Genomic DNA, 24,577 nt, shown 5'->3' with positions numbered 1-24,577 from the left:
ATTTGGACCCGGGGCATCAGGCAGTAGCCCTGACCAGTAGAGGAACTCAAAAAATGCTTTTAGGGTCGGAGCTGGAAAATACCAGAACCACAATTCCACGGAAAGTGGTTTATTGCTTTTAGAACAAGAACTTTTGTTAGTGAACAACAATGGTTAGAACTTGAGAACTTTCCTCTAACAGTATCTTGTCAGCTGACGAAGTAGGCACTTCAACAGAGAGAAGTCCCGGCGTGCAACAAGGCGTGCGACAAGGTACGCGACAACGGGCACAGCCGGGCCGTCCCAACACGCCCCGCTTGCTGCTCAGAAGCGGGGCTTGCGCCTGCGGCCGGTGTACGGGGTGTCCGGTCTGACCTCCCTGTGGCAAGAAAGTCAGAGCCCAGTCTCAGAAAACAAGGACCAAAGAACCCCCAGTACCCCTACAAATGCAGGGGAGCCGTGAGCAGCCCCGACCCCGTCCTCCCCAGCAGCCCGGCCCGGCCCTCACCTGCCCTGCCGCCTGCGGCGCGCCTTCTTCTCCAGCACCCACTGGCGGCTCTTCCTCACCAACCCGCGCCTGGCCATCCTGTACGGGATCCTGTGCGGGAGACACGGCTCTGAGGGGACGGAGGGCCTGCTTCGGTGTGTTTACTGGTCAGGCGCTGCCCGTGGGGCAGGCCCGGAGGAGCCCCACTACTTTTGGGGCAACACAGGCCTGGGTCAGCTCCCGAGAGCCTGGCACCATCCAAGGAGAGCCAGAGGCCCCGTCCCCGGTGCGGCCACTTGAGCCCCCCACGTGGCCGTGGGGTCGGCACGCCTGGGACAGAGCACACGCGGGCTCCCGGCAGCTACGGTGTCGGAGGCCGGAAAACGCGGCTGCCAGCTCACGGCAGCCCCGACAATGCTCCTCCAGGGCTGATCTTGGCCTCTGGCCCTGGCTGAGGAGAAAAGGGACCCCTCACACAGCCCCGTGGGAGAGAGGCCCCGAGAACACGGCTGTTTGCCCCCCCCAAACAGCTGGGGTCAAGCGGCTTCCAGCCTAACTCCTGCCACGGAGGGCTGCTCGCCACCTGCGCAGCCACCACTCCCCGAGCACCTGACCGCACGACCCGGGGACGTCCCGTGGCAGCTGAGAGCCAGCCTCGGCCCTGAAGAGCCCACGGCGGGGCTATGGCAGGGGCAGCCACACCGGGCAGAGCGCATGCAGAGGCCCAGCAGCTGCTAAAGGAGCGACACGGGAAGGCAAAGCGGAGCCTAGGAAGAACAAGACGGCTGCTGAGGTAAGCGGGAATCTCTACAGGCAGAACGTGGGGCAGCGCCGGAACCTCGGCGCCATGGGGCAGGGAGGCCCTGAAAGGATAGAGCAGAAGCTTAGGGGACAGAAGAGTCCTGTGCGCCCGGGACGAGAAGGAAGGGCACCCAACGGGATCCCACGCGTCCAAAGCCCACGTTCCCTCCTTGCCTGGGGGCCAGGCCACTGTCCACCCCGTCGCTGCTACAGCTCATCTGTTCTCACCTAACACTGACGTCCGAATCATCAAAAGTCAACCAACCAACCACCCCCCCGAGGCGCCTGCGCAGCTCAGTGCAGCACGTGACTCTGTTTCGGCTCAGGTCACAATCTCGGGGTCCTGCCACCAAGCCCCAGCCCAGGCGCTGTCCTCGGTGTGGTCCGCTCGGGATTCTCTGGCCCTCCCTGCCACTCCCGCTCTCTACACACTCACACGTATCAATACACAATAAATACATTTAAAAAACCTACTTTAAAAAAAAAAGTATCTCAGAATCTCACTTGCCTTATAAAAGGAGCAAGCGTTGTTGTCCCTTAAGTAAGCAGGGGTCAGGGACAGAAAGCGATCTAGACCCTTCGGTGTGTGCAGGCGGGGGGGGTGGGGGGCACAAAGAAGACGGGAGTGCGCCCCTGACCGGGGGGCAGGAGCCTGAGGCACCAAGTGCAAACCAGGAGGCAGCTGCCACATGGGGGCCGGAAGGGCAGGACCACGCAAGCGGGAGCCTGGGGGAAGGACGAGCTGGGGGGCCAGCCGTGAGCCACAGAGGGGACGGGAGAGCCGTCGGGGCAGACGAGATGGCATGTGCCCCAGACGGAAGGTGCCGAGGGCAAAGTTGGTCAGAAGCGGCAAATGCCACAGGTGGACTGTCGTCAGAGCCAGAGAGAACGATCAGAAACAACAGGAACGGGAGAAGCCCCAACTATGCGCCCCACAGAGCAGCACACATCTCGGAGAGCCCCCCAGATCCCCGTGGGAATGGGCTGAGGAAGCTCAGGGAACCGATCACGGTGGGTGGGGGGGTTCCGGGGGATCAGAGGGCTCCAGTCTGTGGCGGACACAGGGACACACGCGTGCTCTTCGGCACTGCGGCCTTCCAAACTCATTCATTCTCGCTCATTGTTCCTCTTAAAAATATCCATCTTAAAACCTTGGGGCTTTTCACTCCCATCAACCACAACAAAGAAATAACCACCTCTGCTGCCTTACCATCCGTTATCCAGCCAGGGAACCCTGGACACCGCTCACGGACCAGACCTGCTCTGACATCAGGGACATGCCCGCGGTCCCTGAGTTCTCCTTCCGGGTGGGGAGACCCCCGACCACCCAGGAAACAAAGGTGTGGGCTTCAGAGCAGCGGAAGAGGGAGGGAAATAAGGGTGAGCAGAACTCAAGCAAGGACACTGGACAAGTGCCGAGATGGAATCGCCTTTGGTAGAAAACGAAGGGACAAGGAAAGGACTCGTCCTGCCGCGGACGGAGGAGAAATCCAAAGGGGTAGGGAGGCCCGCGCAGCAGTGTCTGCATCAGGCAAGGGCGGCGGTGGGGGCTCAGGCCGGGGACGGGGCCGCCGCCTGTCCAGACGTGGGCACCAGGGGCGACAGGACACGAAGGACTGGCTGGAGCGGACATCAGAACGACAGGACCGGGGAGGGGGAAGAGTGGAGGGAGGGAGGCTTGGGGTGAACGGCAGGAGCTCGGCTTGGCCCCACACACGTGCGAAGTCGGGAATGGACACTCTGTGGGGCGGGGGGGTCAGAGGCTGGAGGCGGGGCTAAGGCCGCAGGCAGAAATCTGGAGCGAGGGGGCTAGGGCTGGAGGCTAAGGCAGCAGACAGAGAAGGGGTCCATGCTGGGCGCCCCAGGGTGCTCGGAGAAGGAAGAGCCAGCGAGCCGAGGACCAAACCGGGGTAGCGGGTGGGAGGCCGGGTGAGGAAAGCGTCAAGGGAGCGAGAGGCCGCGTCGGTGCCAACGGAGCAGGGGGGTTAAGAGGACAGGAGAGCGCAGACCCGGCAGCAGCCACAGGTTTGGCAGGACAGAGGCTGCTGTGGCCTTGACCACAGTGACCGGTAAGGACAGGGAAGCAGGAGTGAGAGAACAGGGTGGTGCAGCAAGAGGCAGGTGTGAGATCGGATCCACGGGGGAGCCCCCACTCAGGGACGGCGAGCGGTTGGCGGCGGGTTCGGGACAGACGGCGCAGCCCGTGTACGAGCGCATGGGAAGGAGCCCGGAGAGCGGACAGGAGCGTGCGGGAGAGGGGGCACGGGGGCGTCCAGGTCGCAGGTGGGGAGGGAAAGCAGAAAAGAAAGCCGTGTGGCTGTCCGGGGACATCCAGCAGGGCCCAGCCGCCCAGACTGAGGCAGGGGCAGGCTCAGGCCTGGGAGGGCTCCCACTGTCACCACTGTGGCGCCACTGTCCCACTTGGACCTGCGAGACCTCGTGAAAGCGGAGCGTCGCCGCCTTCCTCCAGCCCCGCCTGCCAGCCCCGGCAGCCGCTTTACCTCTCACTCGTGAACTCGGACTCCCTGGTCTCCTCTTCGTCATTGCTCTCGTTCAGGGCCTGCAGGGACCAGAGTGCTCTTAGATTGTCCTGGCGGGCTCCACAACTGCCTGTCCCACCCCAAAGAGGCCGGGCCACCCAGGCCTAAGCCCTTCCAAGGGCTCAGCCCCACAAGTGAAGAATCCTAAGGCCACGAGCCTGCAAACTCTGGGTCCCTCACCTTTGGCAGAAAGGTTGAAGGCCCAGAAAACAAGCAGAGGTAGAACCTGAAACCAGAAAGTAGAGTGAGGGCTGGGCTCAGAGAGCTTCCGTGGGGGGATGCTGGGGAGAAGACCTCAGGCACCCTCCCTCCCACACACAGGTGCAGAACGTGACGGCCCTGGGGACCCAGCCCCGCTCGCCTCTGGCCGGCTCATCACCCCAACACCCTCTCTGCTCGGCGTGGGCAGCAAGCGAGGCCCCAGCACTCACTTCTTGGCCTTGGCGCTGTTGGGGAAGTCCACCACCACGCCACCGGTGAAGCCAGCCTTGGTGGCCTGGGTCGTGATGAGCTCTAGCTGAGGAGAGAACAGCGGCGAATTTTGTGCAGACCAAAAGCTACACGAAGGAAAAGGCAGGCTGGAACCAACAATGCCCCTATCTTCTCTCTAGCCCAGGGACCCATCCCCCCCGCGCCCATCTCAGGGATGAAAGGCCACCACGGAGGCCAACACGGAGGGCAAATTGGTTCACGTGAGGACTGGAGACCGCTCCCCACCTGTCTTTCAGGATCTGCACCTCTACTCCTCAGCCCCACGGAGGACACTCCACAGCACAGACAGCTTTGCTGTCCTCTCAAATCCTCCCCAATTTCTGTACCTTTGATTACGGGAGCCAGAACTAGCCTGTTAACTGTGACACGCGTCTGTTGGCAGACAAACGTCCTTATCCCAACTCTCTGCCCAGATACCACGACGCTCTTCCCTAGGATGACGGGTCATAAAACGTGCCAGCAGGGGCTGGAGGAAGCCCTCCCAGAGGCTCGCTCCCTAGTTCCCCTACCAGTCAGCAACAGGTTCCTTGTTCTGTCCCCTCCCAGCAGGAGGCAGGTGAGTGGGGAGCAGGACAGCTTCTGGGGGCCCCTCTTCCCTAGCCCTCTAGGAACCGAGGGGCTCACCTGCTCTGAGTTCTCAGGGTACAGCTGCAGGACGGCCCGGGCTCCACGGACCTGCAAGCGACAGAAACATCACTCTCCTACAAAACCACCATGGGCTCAGGGCCCAACGCTTCTCCGCTCCTCGCTCACTCAACATCTGAAACCTCACTTGCTACAGACGCTGTTCCTAGGGCCTGGGATACAAGCTGGGAAGAGAGCGAGCCCCGGAACTTGCGGAGCTCATGTTTGAGAGAGAAAGGCTGCCAATTTACAGTCCCGATTTAGTGCCAAAAAAAAGAATATTACAGCAAAGAACGGTGAGTGCCAAGAGACTGTTGGGTTTACTTTTGGTTCAAGGAAGGCCGCTCTGAGGGACACCTGAGCAGAGGCCTGAAATGTAGCGGGCGGGGAGCTGGCTACACACAGGAGGGAAACCACTTCGGCAGAAAGGCAAACACAAAGGCCACCAGAACCTCGGATTAGCTCCCGCGCGAGTGTGACGGAAACCACACGCCGCACAAGCCCAGCCGGTCGCCTGCAAAACCACCCATCCTAGGAAAACCAGGATGAGGTGCGGAGATGAAGAAGACCAAGAAACATCTAGGACCATTCAAAAAAGTGAAAGAACTCAATTTTCGGACTTAAAATCTCAAACTATCTTCTAATCCTGTAACACAACCGAAATCAACAGTATCAGTTACGAGGACAAAGTAAAGCTTAATAAAAGCTCTGTGATAAACCACCACCCCGCTCCCCATCAGAGCATTAGCAGTAGGGGAGGGAGGGGTGGGAGTCAGAGGATGCGGGCACACTGTGAGCCTTGGACACGAAGTCTCTGTCCTCGCTCTGGGGACTCCATGCCCCCAAACCAACTTCCGATTAAAATACAGTGCGGGGGGGGGGGGCCACCTGGGTGGCTCAGTGGGTTAAGCCTCTGCCTTCGCCTCAGGTCATGATCCCATCGTCCTGGGATCAAGCCCCGCATCGGCTCTCTGCTCAGCCGGGGGCCTGCTTCCCCCTCTCTCTGCCTGCCTCTCTGCCTACTTGTGATCGATTTCTCTCTCTGTCAAATAAATAAACAAAATCTTTTTTTTTTTTTTAAGATTTTATTTATTTGACAAACAGAGATCACAAGTAGGCAGAGAGGCAGGCAGATAGAGAGGAAGGGAAGCAGGCCCCCTGCTGAGCAGAGAGCCCGATGTGGGACTCGATCCCAGGACCCTGAGATCATGACCTGAGTCGAAGGCAGCGGCTTAACCCACTGAGCCACCCAGGTGCCCAATAAATAAAATCTTTAAAAAAAAAAAATACAGTGCAGTGGGGACACAGAACAGTGATCGGTCTCAGATTTTGATACCAGCATCTTCTACGTTTCGTTAGGGATGTCAGACCACTGAGCTTTCCTCTTAAGACTAAAGACCTGGACAGAAGTAACCATAGTAAAGTCCTGTCACCGTTCTTGGGTCCTGTGGTCCCATCTGAAGGGCTTTTCCTAGCGCGTCAGTACCTGCAGGAGGGATAAGCCGCCAGCCCAGACGGGAAGGAGACCTCTACTCACCAGCACAGAGTACAGAGAGGAGAAGAAGCAGTACAGGCGCTTGGCAGGGACGTCCGACTTCTTGTTTGCATTACAGAGCCACTGAATAGCAGAAATGCTGAGAAAGGAAGGGACCCCGTCAGGAGAGGGACCAGCACGCGCGGCTCCCTCCACCACCTCTTCGAGGCACTAACATCATGCATGTCCTTCAGCCCCAACCCTCCTGCCCACAGGTCTCTTTCTGGGCACGCGCAGATCCACTCCAGCTCACCATTCTACAACAGGGCAGAAAGGAGTGAACAGGAGGTCAGCACTGACTTCCTTGTAGCCAGTCCGAACAAGTATTTTCTCAACCTTGTTTCTCCACGCATCTCGAATTTAAATTTACACAGCATGTCAAGGCTCCCTGCCACCTGCCCCTTCATTCCCTTCCTCTGATCAAAGGAGAACCCCTTTATAATACTTAACGCAAACACCCTCATTCATTCATCCTCCTCAATCGGTTCCTTTAACTGTACTCACTCGGCGTCTTCACCATCCACAGACCTAAAAGCCTCAAGCGCCTATTAGAAACCCCTCTCAGGTAAGTCCCGCTTCACTGCTGTGCACGCACATATCCACCGAACCCCAAACCCCGCTTGTCCGTCCAAATGCCTCTCCCAGCTTTTACTTCCCTCTACCTCTCTCCTGGGTCAGCGCCCCTCACTGCCTCACTTCTTCAACCATCTCGCTTCTCTCCTCTTAAATAATCTTCCCAAAGTACAGCTCTGATCTGGTCACTCCCCAGCTTCCCATCGACTACTCAATAGAGGCCACAGTTCTCAGCAGAGTTTAAAATTCCTTATCCTTCCCACGCGACCCATCAGACTCCTTTCCCCGGCCTCTTCTGTTCCTTCACTCAGAAACCCTCCCCATGACTATCCAAATTCCGCAGGGCCCTCAAGGCCCAACCCAACCCCTCCTCCTTCTAAAGGCTTCCCTGTGTTCTCTGGCCTCTCCTCAGCACTGTGGTGGGCTCCACAACTCCCCAGTCACACTCCACACTCGACTTCGTGTTTAGTTGCCATGTCTTACAGCCCCTAATACGCCATGGAGAGTCTTAAAAGCTATATATCTCCACAAACGCTTGCTACCATGTCCTACATGTAAGCAATGCCAAAAAAAAAAGTTTCCCATGCCATCTCTAAAACAAACAAATAACAACTTACTCCTCAAACACACAGACCTGATGGCTGACTGTTGGTTTTCCGCAGCTTAGAACAGCTCACCCAATCATTATTAAAAAGCCACTGCCATCCTTGAAACGTGGTTTCTCCCCAGTCTTGTTCCCAGATGTAAACTAATCCCTAACCCTAAAAAACCTCTTCAAATCCAAATTTTCCTGCTCACCCAGATCCCCACTGTTCAGGCCACAATCACAGGAGGAGGCATCCCCCCGGGGAAGGATTAAGGTTATGACTTCTTCCTTATCCCCTTACCTCCACCCCCTCAACAACACAGCACAGGAAATATTCAACAGAACTTGACCACAGAAGACAAACTTCACATTTCAGTCATTTCAATGTTCATGTTATCAAAGTACTATGTAAATGTCCCAAACTTCACCCTGACAACCCAGAAAGGGCCAAGTCACTGAAGAGACTGGAAAATTCTGGGCCACTCTCCACTACAGAGCTATTCAAAAAGAAGGCAACAAGATGGCTGCTGGGGCCAACAAGATGGTCGCTGGCGCCAACAAGATGGCCACTGGCACCCACAAAATGGCTCCTGGAGGTGTGAAAAGACACCCCCCCCCCAGCAGACAGAGTATCTATGCCAGGAGTACCTGAACCTGGCAGCGTAAGATGATCAAAGAACTAGACAGCTTCAAAATACCAAAAAAACTGACATAACTGGGGACACTGGTCTAACCTGGGGATGTGTATTTTTAAGTATCCCGGGTAACTCTGCAGCACAGCCAATTTGGGAAGCACCGATCTGCAGGACTAAAAGTAGGATGCAAAGACTCTTCTCACCTGATACATCCATCAAAGGAACCTGGTTTGAAGGGGATGCCCTGGCCCATGTCCCCCAGAAGCAGGTCTCCCTCAGTGTCTCGGTCCAAGGCCGCATCTACATGGGAAAAGAGAGTATCAGGGAAACAGACGATGCCCACTGCTCCACACTCATGAAGAGCAGTCCGTTCCAGGGCGAAGCAGGTCAGACTTACCCAGCATGGCAGGGCTGATGTCGATGCCTACCCAGTAGTGCCCTTCATCCGAGAGATAATCTCCACTCAGCCCAGAACCACAGCTGAAAGGCACAAACAGGAGCTCAAAAGCATGAGCAGCAAAGACACTCCACCACCACCTAGACAACCTGAACTGGGCCCCAGGATCTCACCCAATATCCAAGAGGTAACAGGGCTGACCCTCGGGCAGACAAAGGAGCTCCAAAGCTCGCCCAGCCATTTTGGTCTGGACATCAATCATCCGTGAGCTGGGAAGGCAAAAAACACAAACAAGCGATAAAAGAATTCTGAGCTAAAAGATCACCCAGAGCAAAAGAAAAAAGGAAAAAAAAAAAAAAAGGCAAAGAGGAAAAGGAACAATCCCCCTGAGGTACTTTCCCTGTCACCATACTCAACTATTTAAAAGTGACCCCCAGGGCGCCTGGGTGGCTCGGTGGGTTAAAGCCTCTGCCTTCAGCTCAGGTCATGGTCCCAGGGTGCTGGGATCGAGCCCCATATCGGGCTCTCTGCACAGCAGGGAGCCTGCTTCCTTCCTTCCTCTCTCTCTCTGCCTGCCTCTCTGCCTACTTGTGATCTCTGTCAAATAAATAAATAAAGGTGACTCCCAAACCCATATAATATCACAAGTTTTTTGGGGGGACACTAATTATAACTCAACCAGTCGCAATGCTAATGTGAAGGGAACAAATCACCGAGCTCAATGACTAATCATTGGGGATTTTCAACTCAGTGAAGTTCTGATATGGTTGTTACTTAAAAACACACTTTCTGGGCATGTGGGTGATTCAGTCGTCAAGCATTTGCCTTCAGCTCCGATCATGATCCCAGAGTCCTGGGATCGAGCCCCACGCTGGGGTCCCTGCTCCGCAGGAAGCCTGCTTCTCCCTCTCCCCCTGCTTGTGTTCCCTCTCTTGCGCTGTCAAATAAACAAAATGTTAAAAAAAAAAAACACATTTTCTGGAAGAATTAGCCAACATAGTAGCTCTGTTGTGCACAACAAAAGTCTCTATCAGGGGTGCCTGGATGGCTCAGTGGGTTAAAACCTCTGCCTTCCGCTCAGGGCATGATCTTGAGGTCTTGGGATGGAACCCTGCATCAGGTTCTCTGCTCAGTGGGGAGCCTGCTTCCCCTCACACACACACACACACACACACACCCCGCCCGCCTCTCGCCTACTTGTGATCTCTGCCAAATAAATAAATAAAATCTTTTTTTAAAAATCTGTATCATTTTGTCTATGAGATATAAAGTGCAGGCCACATCGGACGGTGATAACAATGAAATACGTAAAATTAACTGTAGTAATACTTTACCCAACCCCATATACCTGATAACATGCCTTCCTTAACCCATTATGCTCTAAACATTCCAACACATCCGTTTCCTTCATATTAAATAATTCAAACTAAGTATTAATAAAATATTAACGTTTCCTTCATAAGAAGTGATTCAAACTGAGTATTAGTTCAGTCGATGACGACCCCTAAGAAAAACCGGGTCTCTAGTAGATGGGTCTACCCCAAGACCAGGACAGAGAATTCCACACAGCTTTGTAGGGGGAAGAAAGTTGACGCCGCTGCTTAAGGACAACCGGGCCGGCGATTTCTGCCGACCTCCTGGGTCTCGGGCTCGAGTTTAAACGGGAGCAGAGAACAGTTCTGTCCACAGCAGCGAATCCCAAAAGGAAGGCTTGCGGGTCCCTGTTCTAGCCCTCCGTTCTTCCCCGCTGCGGGCCCCGCACCCGCAGTTCTTCGAGAACCCGAGACCGACAGACGTTCTGTGAATGCGCCTTCCTTCCCCTCAGCAGCACCCACGGCCCCCTGCACGCCCCCACGGCCCCCTGCCCATTTTACCCCGCGCTTCCAACAAGCGGTCACTTGAAACTCTGCAAACCCCCGGGAGACAGCACGCAGCATCCACCCCCATCTGAACGCTACTTGACGGAGGCCCGGAGGATTCCGAGCTTTATCTAACGCTGACTCTCCCACTGCCCAGAACTGGAATCAGTCCCTGTCCCTCCCTTTCCCCGCAGCCCCCCAATTCTGCGCGCTTTCCCAGCCATGCCCGCTGTTGGGTCAACCTGCCGGTTCCCCACCCCCGACAACATGTGGGCTCCCCTTACTTGCGCACGTATTTCCGGGCTTCATTCTTGTCATAAAACTGCGGGAGACAAAAAAGGAAGAGCAGTAGAGGAGGAATCAAGACGCGGCAGCCCCACCCGCGGAAAGAAGGGGATTCGCCGAGCAAAAGCCTCTCACCAGCTCCGGGGGCCCGCCGTGCTCCGGCCTCTTGCTGCGAAACGCCATATCCACGCCTCAGCCTCGAGACTGGAACTGGCGTCCCGGAAATCCGCCTTTTATGTCATCGGCTCCACGCCCACCTCTCAACACGCATGCTCCGCCCCTCTCCCCGCCTCCGCTTTTATTCGATTGGCTACAGGGCGGACGCGCTGCGAACAACGCACGCCTCCCATTGGCCAGTTCGTCTTGCACCGCCCGCATGTCCCATCCAAGATGGCAGCCAGGCGCGATCTGAGGTGTTCGCGGCGGTTACTGTGGAGGTTGTGGCTGGTCCCGACCGGTCCACAGAACCGGGGATCCGGCCTGGGCCTACAAGCGAGGACTTACTCCCAAGGCGACCGCTCATACTCGCGCACCGCGCTCTACGAGCTGCTCGGCGTCCCCTCCACGGCCACGCAGGCGCAAATCAAGGCAGCTTACTACCGGCAGAGCTTCCTCTACCACCCGGACCGCAACTCGGGGAGCGCCGAGGCTGCCGAGCGCTTCACGCGCATCTCCCAGGCCTACTTGGTGCTGGGCAGTGCCACCTTGCGTCGCAAGTATGACCGCGGCCTGCTCAGCGACGAGGACCTGCGCGGACCTGATGTCCGGCCCTCCAAGGGGCCCGCCGGCGATGACCGCTCGCCCCGCGCCCGGCCACCTGCCTCTTGGGCCCACGACCGCGGTCAGGCCGCGGCGGGCGCCAGCCGCACCATGTTCAACTTCGACGCCTTCTACCAAGCGCACTACGGAGAGCAGCTGGAGCGCGAGCGGCGCCAGCGGGCCCGGCGAGAGGCCCTGCGCAAGCAGCAGGAGGACCGGGCCAGGAAGGGCTTCCGCTGGGACGAGACCCGAGACACGACTTTTGTGTTCCTTCTCCTCACAGCCTTCGTCCTCATAGGCTTTCGTTTTTAATCGGAGAGAGGAGGAGGAGGAGGAGGACAGGGCAGCCCCGAGAAAATGGCCTTTCCTGTCTGCTTGAACCCTTTGCCTTCGGTAGTCTACCTCTGCTGGGGTCCGGAGGAGCTGCCTACCCCCCTCTTCGTCCCCGGCCGCCCAGCTTAGCCATCCACCGGCACGCCCCTCCCCCACGGCCCCGGGAAGAAGGCTTTCGGATGCCCAAGAAAGAGGCCCCGAGAAGAAGAGTCCCGAAAGCCCGAGAGGGAAGGGTTTTCTGGAGTCCCTTGGGTGCCTGCTTCCAGAGGTTGCCTTCCTGATGTTGTCAACTTCTGGAACACGTGCTCTGGCTTTGTTCTAAAGCTCGGGGCAAGCCCTGTCTGCTCCTGCCCCCGCGTTCGTCCGGTGGGGCGCCTGTGTAACCTTGAACCGTGCCGTGTGACCCATTGTTGGCTGCCAAAAGAAAAATCCTGGGGTTGTACGAACCTTGTCTTTCTGTGAGTTCCCCAGCCACAGGTGAGACGTGACGTAGGGGAAGAATGGGACCTTTGGAAACCTTGCCACTCTTGATCAGCCCCAGGCCCCACTCCCCCTTCCGCTGGTACCATGTGGGAGCAGGAAAGCAAGGTCACCGAGCGTAAGGGACCAGAGTGCCTCTGTAGGACCTCGGAGAAATTACTCGGTGGCATGGCCACAGAGGAACAAATCATTTTGCTCTCTTGAGGTCTGTCACACTTTATTATCCATAGTTCTAATGGGCTCAGGGATTAAAACATGATGTTAGAGTCCAGTTTATCCTTGGGACAGTGTGCCCCTTGCTAACTGTACAGTCCTGTCCCTTCCCGGAAAGACCGCAACAAACTGGAAATTTGAATCCGGCAAACTGGGATGGCGGCCTGTCCTCTTGTTGAACCTCACAAGTCAAGTCCTTGAAACCTGGCAGCTTGAGCGTGGCGTCGACGGTACTTGTAAGGGAGAGGAGGCATGTGGTGGAAACTTGGTTCTTTATTCAGAGCTGGCTGGGGCTTTTTTCTCTCTCGGTGTCTAAGTCGAGCTAAGCAGTACCGGTCACCGCTTGGCTGGAGCTGTAGTAGTCAGGCTCTTGATTCTGTGTCCCTGATCATCGTGGTGGGGGGCAGGGAGGGGGGCTGTGGGAGTTCAGCAGCTCAGGTGTTCATGCACTAGGGCTAAGTGGAAAGCTGTAGGATAGGAAAACCTTCGCAAGAGATCTACCACAAGAGAGAGGACAGAAGTGTAGGTTCTAACCAAAGCCAGCGGTGCCTAGGTATATTAGTAAGAACTGCTCTTGAGAAATCCTAATAATTAGGATAAGGCCACAGCTAGTTCAAATTGGTGTCTCAGAAATGATTTTGATTTTAGCCTTGGAGGTTGGGGCAAAATCTTTGGACTTTGCTGTGACCATACGATTCAGTGGTAAAGATTTGAGCAGGCTTTGGATTCAGACCTGGTAGGCTCAGTTAGCCTTGGTTTGGGGGGAGGGGCAGATGTACTTATAGAGAGAACATTTAATGTTACTATGTTTCATATTTGGAAAACAAGTCCTTCTTGGAATACAAACAACAGGAAGTGTTTGGCTTGGTAGAATGTGCCAGAAACCAGTGGTTTGCAACCAGGCACCTGGACGAATAATGGAGTGTCCTTGGGCCATGATTCTGTCAGAGTTTCTATCAAAAAGGATTGGGGTTCTTTGGGGGTTTGTATAAACACTAGTGGTCTGTAATAGCTGGGACCTTTCTCATCGGTGGCTGTATATAGACCCCCCGAGTCTGTGTTCTGTCCGTGAATGTCAAAGCTAAGAACATTCCCTGGGGTCCCAGAACACGGAGGTATATAGGAAGTTCCAGAAGGTTGGGGGAGGGGCAGACCCTTTGAAACTTCTGGAACATTCCATGCAACTCCAAGGAGGGTGGTCAATAAAGTTTATTAATCATCCAACTGTAAGACTCTCCTTAGGCCTTAGAACCAGGCTCACGTTCTTCTCACAGTGCCATCCTGCCTGCCTCAGGTGTTTTGTTTTCGTTTTTGTTTTTTAGCCCAGAGTGAACTCTACTCTCCCTAAGATGGAGTCTGGGCCCTTTATGGAAAGGGAGATGTGTGGGAGGCTTTCTCAAGGATCCCCAAACTGGTTCCCATCATGTTCCCCCCTTCCCACCTTTCCCCCTTCTCCTGAGATGGCCCTAAGTCGTGACTTTCTCAGTTTCTTACCTGCCCTACAGAGGAGAGGCAGAACCAGGCTGGGGATATCATCCCCGCCTTCTAGGGGCTGCTGTCCAGTTACGGATAGTGGAGGAAGGCTCAGACATGTTCAACTCTAGACCCTTTTCTCCTTTTGATCACAAACTAAAAACTACCTCAAAGGTCGGACCTAGGACAGGAGAAGGGTAAGAGCAGCCCAGCCCACCTCAGGCTGCGTTCATCGGGGTGGGCAAGTACGGTGTGCCGGTGAGTGCCACGCATATGAGTCCCAGACGGGGAGACACGGACAAGACAGTAGTCAAAGGTATACTTGTGTAGGCAATTCCAGTACTGTCTTTGGACTCGATCGGGACTTTATTTCTCCTGAGCCAAACTTTGCCCTTTGTTACGTTTTTTCCTGTTGGGTAACTGATCCTTTACAGACCCCAGCGCTGAGGGAGTAGGATTTCTTGCTTCCCTTCTGAGGTTCTGGCTTTTTGTTCACTTGATGCACCTTTCCTTCCATAATGATCCTAGCATGAGCCAAGATGAATACGAATAACCTCCCTTAGACCAATGAGTTGTCCATTTGGTCATTAATATATAACGTAATGCACGCACGCACACACGCGCACGCACAGAGTCCTTACGGTCGCAAGCCTCGGCACCATGGATGGAGCCCAAGTAAATGGCCACCATACTCGTTTTGGGGGAAATGGCCTCAGGGTGAAGGTGGCATATCTCAGACCTTTCTGGAAGGTCACCAGATCGCAGGAAGAGAGGCTAGGAAGTATTGGTGTTCCTTCAATCCACTGTCTTGAATTCAGTGCCCTAGAGAAGCGGGCTCTATCCTGGTTTTTACCTCTTCTCCATGCCTCAGCCTTGTGACAAGATCACACACTGCCACCTGCCATGGTCAGGATCATAGGAGAAGGCCCGCCTTGCCTGCCCTCAGTACCTTGGTTCTCAGGCCAGCTTGTGGGTCTGGTGGCCGTACGGTTTGTGCAAAGCAGTTGAGGGTCCCTCTGTTACTGTGTCAGGATGACCGCGAGACCTGAATCTGGGTCTTCGTGGTGAACTTGTATATACTGAGAACGCTCAGTGCCGTCATCCCCAAGAAGCAGGTGCAGAGAGCACTTGCTCTGAGGTCATGGTCATGGTGTTACGCAATCTATCTCTTACGGCTGGGGTCCTCTGCGTTCTCCCTCCCATCCGGCTTTGGCCCCTACAGAATTCACACCCTCAGTTCTGGGAGGGGGCTTCTGGTAGACAAGGCAAGGCCTGTTTCAGGAGGACCAAGAATGGGCTGCAGTTCATGGCCCCAGAGGCCACACAGCCAACCTGCACACCGTGTTTCGCTCTGACTGGCACCACATCTTCAAAAACTTCAGCCAACTTTCAAAACGGAAGACTATATAAAAAAACAGATTTCTGACTTCTCTCAAAAAACGAGAAAACTTGCTGCCTTTGTGCTCACTTCCACACTTGTACTAGCACCTGGGAAAAGCTGTTAACATGTGCCTTTTAGGGAGGACATGGCTCCCGGGTTTGCGGCACACCCACCCACAGTGGGGAAGCGTAAAAGACTGATCCACACACTTGGCCATTTTGCTCATAATAGAGAAATGTCTCTCTATGCTCCGTGTCTGTCGAGAAGGGAAAAAGAAGGGACCATGCATTTTTTTTCCAAAAAAAACTGGAGAGGGTGTATTTCTTTGTGGAAATGGGCAGCTTTGCCCCTCTGTGAGCCTCCTAGCGCGGCAGCCCTTTGAGCTTGCAGATAACATATGTTGTTACGAGAGCTCATGCTCTAAGCAGTGAGACAGAGTCTAAACCTTATTTTCATGTGGGACAAGAAGAATCTTTTGAGAAGTCTACAGCAATGGCAAGGCCCTGGACAAAGGCAGGTAACATCAATTCCTGCCCTCGATCATTTGTGTAAAATCCTTGTATAAATTGGAAGAGACCAACAGCTAGTCCAGCTTGAACCACTTGTCTCTAGCCTTGGAAGTCAGGGACAAGTTGTTAGCCCTGGCTCTGCACTGACCACACCCCAGTTCAGTAGTAAAGATTTTTAGCCCACTCTGGTTCAGGCCTGCTTGATTCAATAAGCCTTAGTCCCTCCCCTCTCCCTCGATTATGTTTTATATTTCAGACATAAGGGGGGAAGCTTAGAATAATGCCCGAGATAGTGATTCTTGAACAAGAATGTGTACATAACAGACTTTCTTAAAAGGGCAGGAATTCTTTGTTATTACAAAAAGGGATAGAAGTTTTGCTATTTGGACAACTTTTTGGGTTTGGTTTGTAAAAGCCCTGGTGGTTTGTAATAGGTGGGACCTTTCTCAGGGGCCCCTTGATGTAGACTCTCAGGTTCTCTCTCACAGAGGATTGAGCTCAGGGACATTTCCCTGGGGTCCTGGAACCTTGAAACAGAAAGTTCCAGAAATTGCCAGGTGGCAGAGGAAAAGCCCAGACTGGCTGGAACCTTCCAGAGCCTTCCAGAACATTCCATGTATCTTCAAGCATGAGAGTTAATGAAGTTTATTAACCATCCATCTCAAAGACTTTCTCATGGCCCAGAACTGAGCCCACTCCACTCTGTTGGTATCTATACCCACCAGCCTCAAGTCTTTTTCATGCCAGAGCTGAACACTACAAGGCCTTGTTCCCTACCCCTTCTAAAACTGAGTTTGAGCTCTTTAAGGAAGGTGAGAGGTGTAAGACCTGCAGAAAGTTATCATCTGGTTTGCTTGAATAATATTTTTCTCCTCTCTCAGCCCCTCCCCTGGGGTTGGTCATTCCTTTTTTTTCTTACCTGTCCTGGGGAGGGGTGGCTGAGCGACTAGGGAGTGCACATTAGCCTCTGCCTTCCAGAGGCTGCTCGCTAATTCCCGCTAGTGGAGGAGGGTTCAGACATGCCCAGTCCCAACGCCTTTTCTCCTTTTGGTCACAAACCCACAACCCTGGAAGCAAGGCCCAGGAATGGAAAACCAGGACAAGAGGGGCCCAGCCTGCCCTAAGCTGTGCTGAGGGTGTGGGAGGTCTTCAAAGCCGTTCAGTCTTGTCTCATGTCAGGCAGGTACCTTGTGATTCTGGTGTCCCTCAGCCTCCAGCAGCTCAGGGGCTAGCAACAAGGACAGTGGGAGAACCAAGGCCAGTGTGGGGTAGACCTTCTCAAGTGGACACTCTGCACAAGCTTTGACTGCACCCCTAACTGGGGTACCTCTGTCTAGACCTTCAGGGCTCTGGAAAGCTCAGATGGGCCAGGCCCTCCGACCACTGCTGAAATCTCTACAACTCCACACGGGCACTGCTCGCTCATTTTTGTGGATGGACCCCATCCATCCTATGGTTTCCACCCACCGGTCTTGACTCTGACCTCTGGCTCTACACCTCTAGCCCTTTGCGGGTTCGGAGGCTAATCCTCGCCCGTATCTCAGATGGCTCTCAACTCCTCGTTGTGGGATTTAGTCCCAGTCCCCGTTCTCATCGAGTGCATTGGGGACATGCCCAGGAGACCAACGATGGTGGTTTGTGACGGGGGTGAGTCCCTCCTACAGTATAAAACTTGAGTGAAGAGTAGAGCCAATGCAATATTTTCCTCTTTCTAGATGGTTCTGTCCCATGGACCACGATCACGTTCGCTTCTACAGCACTCTGCCTGCCCCCTCCTGTTTGCCAGACCTTGCAGGCCTCCCTGCCAATCGGCATCTCGTCAGACTTGACCTAAGCTGACCCAGGGCCTCTCCTACCCTCATCGCCTAAGCTGGCTACCGAGTATTCACTCTAGCTGAAAACATGACCTTTAGCCTCACAGAAGCCCTTCCACCCCTCACGGGAGGTGGTCATTCAGCAGGCCAGAGCAGGAATAGGTACCATCCGGCCTGGGCTTACAAACCCAAGAAGAGAAGGTGCATACAGGTGAGGCGGCTGGAGAACAGTGATGGAGCAGAGTGTGCTTCTGGCCACAAGAGTTAGGGAAGACTCCCGTGGCTTGGTAGTCAGAGAAGGCTTCATGGAAGAGGCATCAGCAGTGCTGGACCTGAAGGACAGCTGGGCTTTGGATGGGCAGAGAGGAAGGGAGGGCATCGCAGGAGCTCGGGTGTGAAGGCCGTGACAGCAGAGTGGCTGGTTGAGGGAGCAGAGACGAGTCGGGCAGCATCGTCATCCTCATCATCACATTTATTGACGGCCCCTGGGAGGTGGGGCTGGGGACAGAACATACAAAGACAAGGACCTGCCCTCAAAAAGGTTCCATTCTAAGGAGATGGGGACAGAAAAATACAGAATGGTCTTTCCTGGGGATGGCCCACTCGCATCGGTGCAGGTCAGGAGCCCCTGGCCTACCTTGCCCCAGGGTCCGGAGCAGGAGTGGGGCACAGAGTAGCCCCAGGGCCATGGTGTCCCTGGCCCAGCAGCTGGGGCCTGACCACCTGGCTCCTAGGCGGTAGGCCCCAGAACTGGGGAAAGGTAGGAGCAGGACGTGATGGAAAGCGCTCCTGTCGGCCTTGGCATTGTGCTATAGCCCAGTGGAGTGGAAGGGTGCAGTCAGGCCTCCTGAGGGAAGCAGGCACCTTCCGGGGGGACCCCCAGCAGGAAAGTTCTTTCATTGGAGCTGGCCCATTACCCTGGAGGCCCCAGCCGGGGAGGAAAAAAAGGCAGCGTTTCCTCAGCGCCAGAGGCACCCTGCCCACCCCACCTCCGGCCTCTCTCTGGGCATCTTCTAGGTGACCCTCCTCCCCAGCTCAGCCTCCAGGGCCAGGGCCTGCCTGAGGCCAGGGGGAGGGGCCTGCCCCTCCCCCCACCCAGACAGTGGGGGAGGAGGAGGAGCCACAGATCAAGTTTGTCTGGGCCCCCCACTGGGGGGCCATACCCTGGATCCTACCGGTGGGGGGGCTCTGGCTGCGAGGGCCGAGGGCTCAGCAGCGGGGCTGGGCCAAGGGGGCACCCGGGGGAGCCCTTCAGAGGGGGCACTGGGCGGGAGTCCAAGGGAGGCAGGCTCCGGGGCACTGCTGGCGGCCCCCGGGCGGCCCCGGTGGGCAGGACGGCTGCAGCGGGGAAGGGTTTGGGGGCGTCCGCGGCAGCAGTGGGGGCCGGCTGGGCTGACCGCTCCCGGCGCCGCAGCAGCTCCTGCAGCTTCTCCGCCTGGGTCCGCCTCAGGTGGGCGAGGGCGCGGCCGCGCTGGAAGGCGGGCAGGAAGGCCTCCAGGCTCTGCTCGCCCAGCAGCAGCTGCTCCATCTGCTCCTGGGATGGGAGGGCGGGGACAGTTTGAGAAGAGCCCCGCCAGACACCTTTCCCCTTCTCACCCCGAATCTCTTCCAGGGGCGCCCACCCCATGGCTGGGAGATGGGGCCCCTGACTTCTAGCCTGGGCCTGCCTGGGACTTGCCAAGGGACTGGGGACGCTGTCCTCTGCTGGGTGGAAGATGAGGCAGAATCAGATCAGTTTACCTGGAGTAAACTTAGGTGTCTCTCATCAACGTCCCCCTCTGCTACCTCCTGGGACTCCCTGAGCACTGTGCTCCCGACCCAGCACGGAGAAGTTAGCCCCAGCTCCTCTGCGGACCCAGTCTACACTGTCCTACACTGAGACATTCAGAGCTGGGGAGGATGAGCCTCGCTGTCCAAGGTGGACAGCTGGACAGCAGCGTAGCGGGCTCTCCCAGGGCCAGGCACTCAGGGAGGGCTTCCTGGAGGAGGGGCTCACAGCGCTGCAGTGTAAGAACGGAGGGGGGGGGGCGATGATAGGCTGGGTCTCCCTCCCTGCCATCCCCAGCCCTGCGGCCCCTTCCCTCACCTCAGCCTCCTGCTCGGCCTCTTCCAGCTCAGCCTGCAGCCAGCCCAGCGCGCAGTGGGGGCTCCAGCGATGCACGCTCTCCTCTGAAGGCCACAGAGGGACAGAGGAAAGAGCGCCTGCCTTCAGGGCCCGTCGCCCAAGACAAGCCAGGCCAGAGACCCAGGGCCCGATCCTGACTCTCCCTGACCCTGTGTGTGACTCTCTGCTTCTCTCTGGTGCCTCAGGGTCCTGCCCATGGGATCAGTTTGTGAACCTCCCCCGGGGGGTCTGCCCCCCCCCCCCCCCGTCCTAGCGCAAAGGAGGAAGCAGAGGCTTTGCCCCCTAGAGCACCCCAGGGCAGCTTTTCTTCCCCTACTCAGAGCCCCCTTCTGGCCTTTCCAACCCAGGTCTACTCCTGGACTGCTCACTTCCCCAACTCCGTGTTCCAGGAGCGGCACCCCTAAGACTTGGCCAGGGAGGAGGGCTGCCCAAGACCTGCCCTTCAGAGCCTCGCCCTTCCCAAACCCGGCCGGCCAGAAAGCCAACGGCGCCCGTCGCCGACGGTTCTCCCAAGTGTCCCTCACCCAGTCGCTGCAGCTTGTCCGCACAGCTCTCGGCCACCTCTCGAAGCTCCTGGTACTTGATGGCCAGGGCAGCCCGGCCGGTCTCCAGGCGGGGCCGCAGTGCCAGGTTCTCCTTGGCTAGTGCGTAGTTGGAGGCCAGGCATGCCTCCCGCTCCAGCTGCAGGCCCTGGAACTGCCGGAAGAGCCGGGAGGCCCACTCAGGGAATCTGCCCAGATCCCCCTACTGCCCCCCCCCCCACGCCGGGCATAGGGCCCAAGGGCCAAGCCCTAGGAACCTCGCCTTCAGGATGGCCGGCTAACAGGTGGAGGGACTCCAAGAGGCCTGGACGGGGCTTTGCCTTGAGTTCACTCTCTGGGCCTCAGTTTCCTCTTGTACAAAGTGAGCGGAAAACAGCTACCTTCCGGGGTTGTTGTGAGCCCAAGTCAGGAAAACGATGACCGCCTCCACAAATGTTAGTTAATTTTTAATTTTTCAATTAATATGTCTGCTCAGGTCCCTGAGGAGTCCCCCGCCCTCCTCTGTCCCATTTTCCATGCATGGGCAGCTTCCCTCTCGTTCCAGGCCTTTGTCTGCTTCCTCCTCAGGTGTGTGTGCCGAAAACATTCCCCCCTGCTCTCACTCTCCAGAGACATGTCTTCGCCCTGTCCCCGCACGGGACCCGCCTCAAGCCACCCTCTCTTCCCTTTGCACCCCTCCTCCTGCCCTCCAGTGGAATCCCCACACCCCAGGGGATACACACCCCCTTCTCCTCCCGGATCCCCAGCACCTGCTCCCAGCTTCTCCTTCTCTGGCAGAAAGCAGACCCCCTTTCTCTCCTGGCTCTTGAGAATGCTTCTTCCTTCTGTCTGTCGGAGGGCTAAGCCCCCCTCCCTGCCCCTGGAGAACGCACTACCCTCCATCTGTCCCCTGTAGGATGCACAGGCCCCTCCTGTCTGCCTCCCTCCAACAGACACTTTTCCTTTCTACCCCCCACAGACCAGCAGCCCGGGCCTATCTCCCGTGAAATATACAACTTTCTCTTATGGTGGCCTACGGAATACACGCCTCGGCTTCCAGCCCCCCTCCCCAACGGAAGCCACAAAGCCCCCTCCGGCACCGTTAGAATGCAGACGCCCCCCGCCCAGAGGTCCCCCCAGGTGTCAAACAGGCCCCTAGTTCTCCCCTATGGAAGGCGCCTCCCCTTTCTGGCCCTACAGAACGTGGGTGTGCGAGACAGGGCCCCCCACAACACAGCCAGTCCCTGTCCCCGGAACACACCTCCCCGGAGCATCCGCTGGAGGACACGCCTCGCGGCCATCCCGGGGGTGCACGGGCGCCTCCCTGGGTCTCCCGCGCCCCACCCGCCCCAGGCCGGCTCCGGGCGCCCCCTTCCCCGGGGGCGGCTCCGCGGGGCCCACTCGGACGTGCCAGGTTCCCGCGGCCCCGCGGCCCGGCCCGCGCGGCCCTTCGGTCGCCCAGCAGGTCCGGCAGGCCGCGGCCCGTCCCCCGCGCCCCCCGCCCGCGCCCCCCGCGCTACCTTCCTGCTGAGCCGCACGATCCGGTCCAGCTTGGGCTCATCCTGAAGCAGGTCCCGGAGCTGCCCGGTGCTGAGGATCCCAAAGCGCCCCGGGCTGCCGGGCTCCGGCCCCGCCCGCGCCGCCCGGGCCCGGTACATGCCGCCCGCCCGCGCCCCCAGCTCGGCTGCTGGCTCGGCCCGCTCGGCCCGCTCCGCCCCGGCTCCGCTCCGCTCCGCTCCGGCTCCGGGATCCGGCTCTGGCTCCCGCCGCGCGCGGCGCTCCGCCGCCAGAGGGCGCCCCGCCCGCTCTTAAAGGGGCCGCGGCGCTGGGGCTGGGGGTGGGGCGGGAGGGGGCGGGCCGCACCCCTGGCGGCCCCGGCAGAGCCGCGCCTCCCGCACCCGAGAGCTCGCTGCAAAGCCATCCTCCCGCCGCCAGGCGGGTATACCCGAGGCCGTCAGTCTCCGCACCCGGTCTCCGGCCGTCATTCACCACGCCCCCCCCCCCCCCCCCGCCCCGGGCGCGGACGCTCCCACCCCAGGCGTTTACAGTTTGCAGGGCTATTTCACATTCCTCCCTTGGATTCGCACAACAATCTCCCGCGTTTGGCCGGGCGCCGGGAGCTTCTGCCCTGTTGCTAACTCGGACGAGCCATGTACCGCCCCAAGACTCAGTGTTCTCTTCTGTAAAATGGGGCGATGACGCACACCCTGAGGATCCGAGCTAGTGAATGCGGAGGGTCTTACACGCAGCCAGTGAATACCCAGTGCGAGTGATTGTTCTGCCAGAGATGGGGGAAACAGATGCACACAGATGATGTCATCTCCCCAAAGTCACATTACAGGTACATGATAGGCGGGCTCGGTTCTTCCTGCCTGTGCAGTGTGCACGGAGCACGTGGTGCCTCTCTGAGCCGGGCACTGGGCGAGGCTCCGCAGGGGCATGGTCTCTGCCCTCAGAGAGCTCTCGGATTGAGGCAGAGTCACATTCTCAGCTTCCCTTCCTGCAAGGGAGAATGGCAGGTGTCACCACGGGATGTCTTCCTTTGTGATTCCCACGTGATGCCAGAGGATGTCAGGTAGCTTATATTTAAGCCACTGCCGGGGTCCAGAGACAGACACTCAGAGATGAAGTCGCTTGTCTAAAAATCAAGCAGCAGTGACTGGAGCTTGATCCAAGTCACTGCCCTGAGAAAGCGCAGAGGTGGGACCGGGGCACTCTGAAAGCCTCACAAGGGGTGGGGGTGGGGCCGGTGGGGGGAAGACAACAGCAGAGGTGATATTTGAGCTGGGTTTTGAGGGATGAATAGGAGTTCTGAAGCTGAAGAGAAAAAAAGCAATGAACCCAGAGAGAACTTCCTCTGCCAAGGAGTCTCCCAAACCAGCCAGCGCACCCTGGGCATGGCAGAAATATGTGAGAAGGAGAGACAAAAACGGGCCGTCCATTGGAGAGGTGCCCAATGGACTTGAGCAGGACAGGCTTGTTGACGGATTGTGATGACAGTTTTCCTTCCACGTTTTTTAAAAACATTTATTTATTTATTTATTTATTTGACAGATAGAGATCACAAGTAGGCAGAGAGGCAGACAGAGAGAGAGAGGGGAGGGGAAGCAGGCTCCCTGCTGAGCAGAGAGCCCGATGCGGGGCCTGATCCCAGGACCCCGATATCATGACCCAAGCTGAAGGCAGAGGCTTCAACCCACTGAGCCACCCAGGCGCCCCCATCCACATTTTTATGACAACTGAAATTTGATTTTCCCCTTCAAGACTGAGCTGGAAGAGCACCACCTCCAGGAAGCCGTCTCTCCCTCTCCAGGGTGGGTTGTGCGCCCCTGTCTTCTGGGCTCCTACTGTCCCTGCTGTTCCTCCACCCTGGTCCTGGTCACTAGCAAGAACACCTCTGGACTTTCCAGTTTCCCGGTTATGATCTCCCTGGTTCTGCTCTGCCTCCTCAGGACTCACCATTTCCTCTAAACTTCCAGAGTGCTCCTAGACATGCCCCCCTACCTGCCCTGCTTTGCCCCTTCCCCCTCTGGGCTTCCCGAGGAGGCGCTGGTTAGATCCCATGGGAGACGCTTGGCTCAGCTCGTCCCCTCTTTCTTACCAGTCCCCCCCCCACCCTTGCTCAGTGGACCCTCTGTTGAAGCCACCCAACAACACATCCCGTAAACCTTGCCCACACTCGGACCCTCGCACCCGCTCCTGCCCTCTCGGGAGATAACTCTGCCGCCCATCCCATGGAAAAGCTCCCACCAACTTTCTGCCTCACCACTTTGGGTTTTTTTCTGCATCTGCCCTGGAGTCCTTCCTTCCCGGCTGCGTCCAGGAAGAACAGCCCCCCTTGTTCCGAAACCAACCCAGATTCCTTCGCTATTGGTCTCCCCTCCACCTGCCTCCCTCGAGATGCCTTGACCCAATCTAGTAGTTAATGTCTCGCTTCCCATCTCTGGCTCTTCACCTTTCATCTCTGCCTCTAGACTGCCCCCTCCCTTTCACCCCCCCCCCAATATTTTGAAGGAACTTGGGATGAACTGAGTACTTGTGTATCCGCCCCCCAAATTCATACGTCACAGCCCGAACCCCCCGTGGGATGGTTTTTGGCGGTGGGCCTTTGGGAGGTGCTCGGATTTAGATGAGGTCGTGAGATTGGGGCCCCGTGATGGGATTAGTGTGCTTATAA

At 57.0% G+C, this 24,577-nt stretch overlaps 3 protein-coding genes across 4 annotated transcripts; 1 reads left to right on the top strand and 2 right to left on the bottom strand.

Annotated features, from left to right (window-relative positions):
- Positions 1-93: 93 nt before the first annotated feature.
- Positions 94-11,061, bottom strand: BUD23 (BUD23 rRNA methyltransferase and ribosome maturation factor). Of its 2 annotated transcripts, XM_082712612.1 has the most exons (12): positions 10,928-11,061; positions 10,792-10,829; positions 8,822-8,917; positions 8,649-8,731; positions 8,455-8,551; positions 6,461-6,557; positions 4,924-4,974; positions 4,239-4,324; positions 3,988-4,033; positions 3,769-3,827; positions 488-577; positions 94-358 (listed from the first exon to the last, which is right to left on the bottom strand). In XM_082712612.1, exons 1-12 carry the CDS (start codon positions 10,973-10,975, stop codon positions 304-306), a joined length of 846 nt encoding a protein of 281 aa, XP_082568738.1. In that variant the 5' UTR covers positions 10,976-11,061; the 3' UTR covers positions 94-303. The 2 variants fall into 2 exon arrangements, with proteins under 2 accessions (XP_082568738.1, XP_082568739.1); XM_082712613.1 differs by lacking the exon at positions 8,822-8,917.
- On the top strand, positions 11,062-13,801 carry DNAJC30 (DnaJ heat shock protein family (Hsp40) member C30; the record flags this gene model as incomplete). Its single annotated transcript, XM_082712614.1, is given in 3 exon segments — positions 11,062-11,101; positions 11,104-11,135; positions 11,138-13,801. Coding segments are annotated over 3 exon segments (798 nt in total). The 3' UTR covers positions 11,864-13,801.
- A 4,407-nt stretch (positions 13,802-18,208) lies between these two features.
- Positions 18,209-22,092, bottom strand: VPS37D (VPS37D subunit of ESCRT-I). The gene is made up of 4 exons (XM_082714001.1): positions 21,921-22,092; positions 20,404-20,575; positions 19,841-19,923; positions 18,209-19,288 (listed from the first exon to the last, which is right to left on the bottom strand). Exons 1-4 carry the CDS (start codon positions 22,056-22,058, stop codon positions 18,926-18,928), a joined length of 756 nt encoding a protein of 251 aa, XP_082570127.1. The 5' UTR covers positions 22,059-22,092; the 3' UTR covers positions 18,209-18,925.
- Positions 22,093-24,577: the final 2,485 nt, after the last annotated feature.

This window comes from Mustela nivalis (genome assembly GCF_964662115.1).
Source record: "Mustela nivalis genome assembly, chromosome: 19".
In the NCBI taxonomy this organism is placed as follows: Eukaryota; Metazoa; Chordata; class Mammalia; order Carnivora; family Mustelidae; genus Mustela; species Mustela nivalis.
The sequence above is the reverse complement of the archived record's forward strand: the minus strand, read 5'-3'. Positions and strand labels throughout refer to the sequence as shown.

Bases quoted from the DNA above. Each gene is read 5' to 3' on its own strand.
- VPS37D (XM_082714001.1), bottom strand. From the start codon at position 22,058: ATGTACCGGGCCCGGGCGGCGCGGGCGGGGCCGGAGCCCGGCAGCCCG. The intron at 19,924-20,403 runs GTGAGGGACACT...TGTGGCCTTCAG, and splicing joins GGACAAGCTGCAGCGACTGG to AGGAGAGCGTGCATCGCTGG. The intron at 19,289-19,840 runs GTGAGGGAAGGG...CTCCCATCCCAG, and splicing joins AGGCCGAGCAGGAGGCTGAG to GAGCAGATGGAGCAGCTGCT.
- BUD23 (XM_082712612.1), bottom strand. From the start codon at position 10,975: ATGGCGTTTCGCAGCAAGAGGCCGGAGCACGGCGGGCCCCCGGAGCTG. The intron at 8,732-8,821 runs GTGAGATCCTGG...TGTGCCTTTCAG, and splicing joins TGTTACCTCTTGGATATTGG to CTGTGGTTCTGGGCTGAGTG. The intron at 3,828-3,987 runs GTGAGGGACCCA...TGGTCCCTGCAG, and splicing joins CTTCAACCTTTCTGCCAAAG to GCCCTGAACGAGAGCAATGA.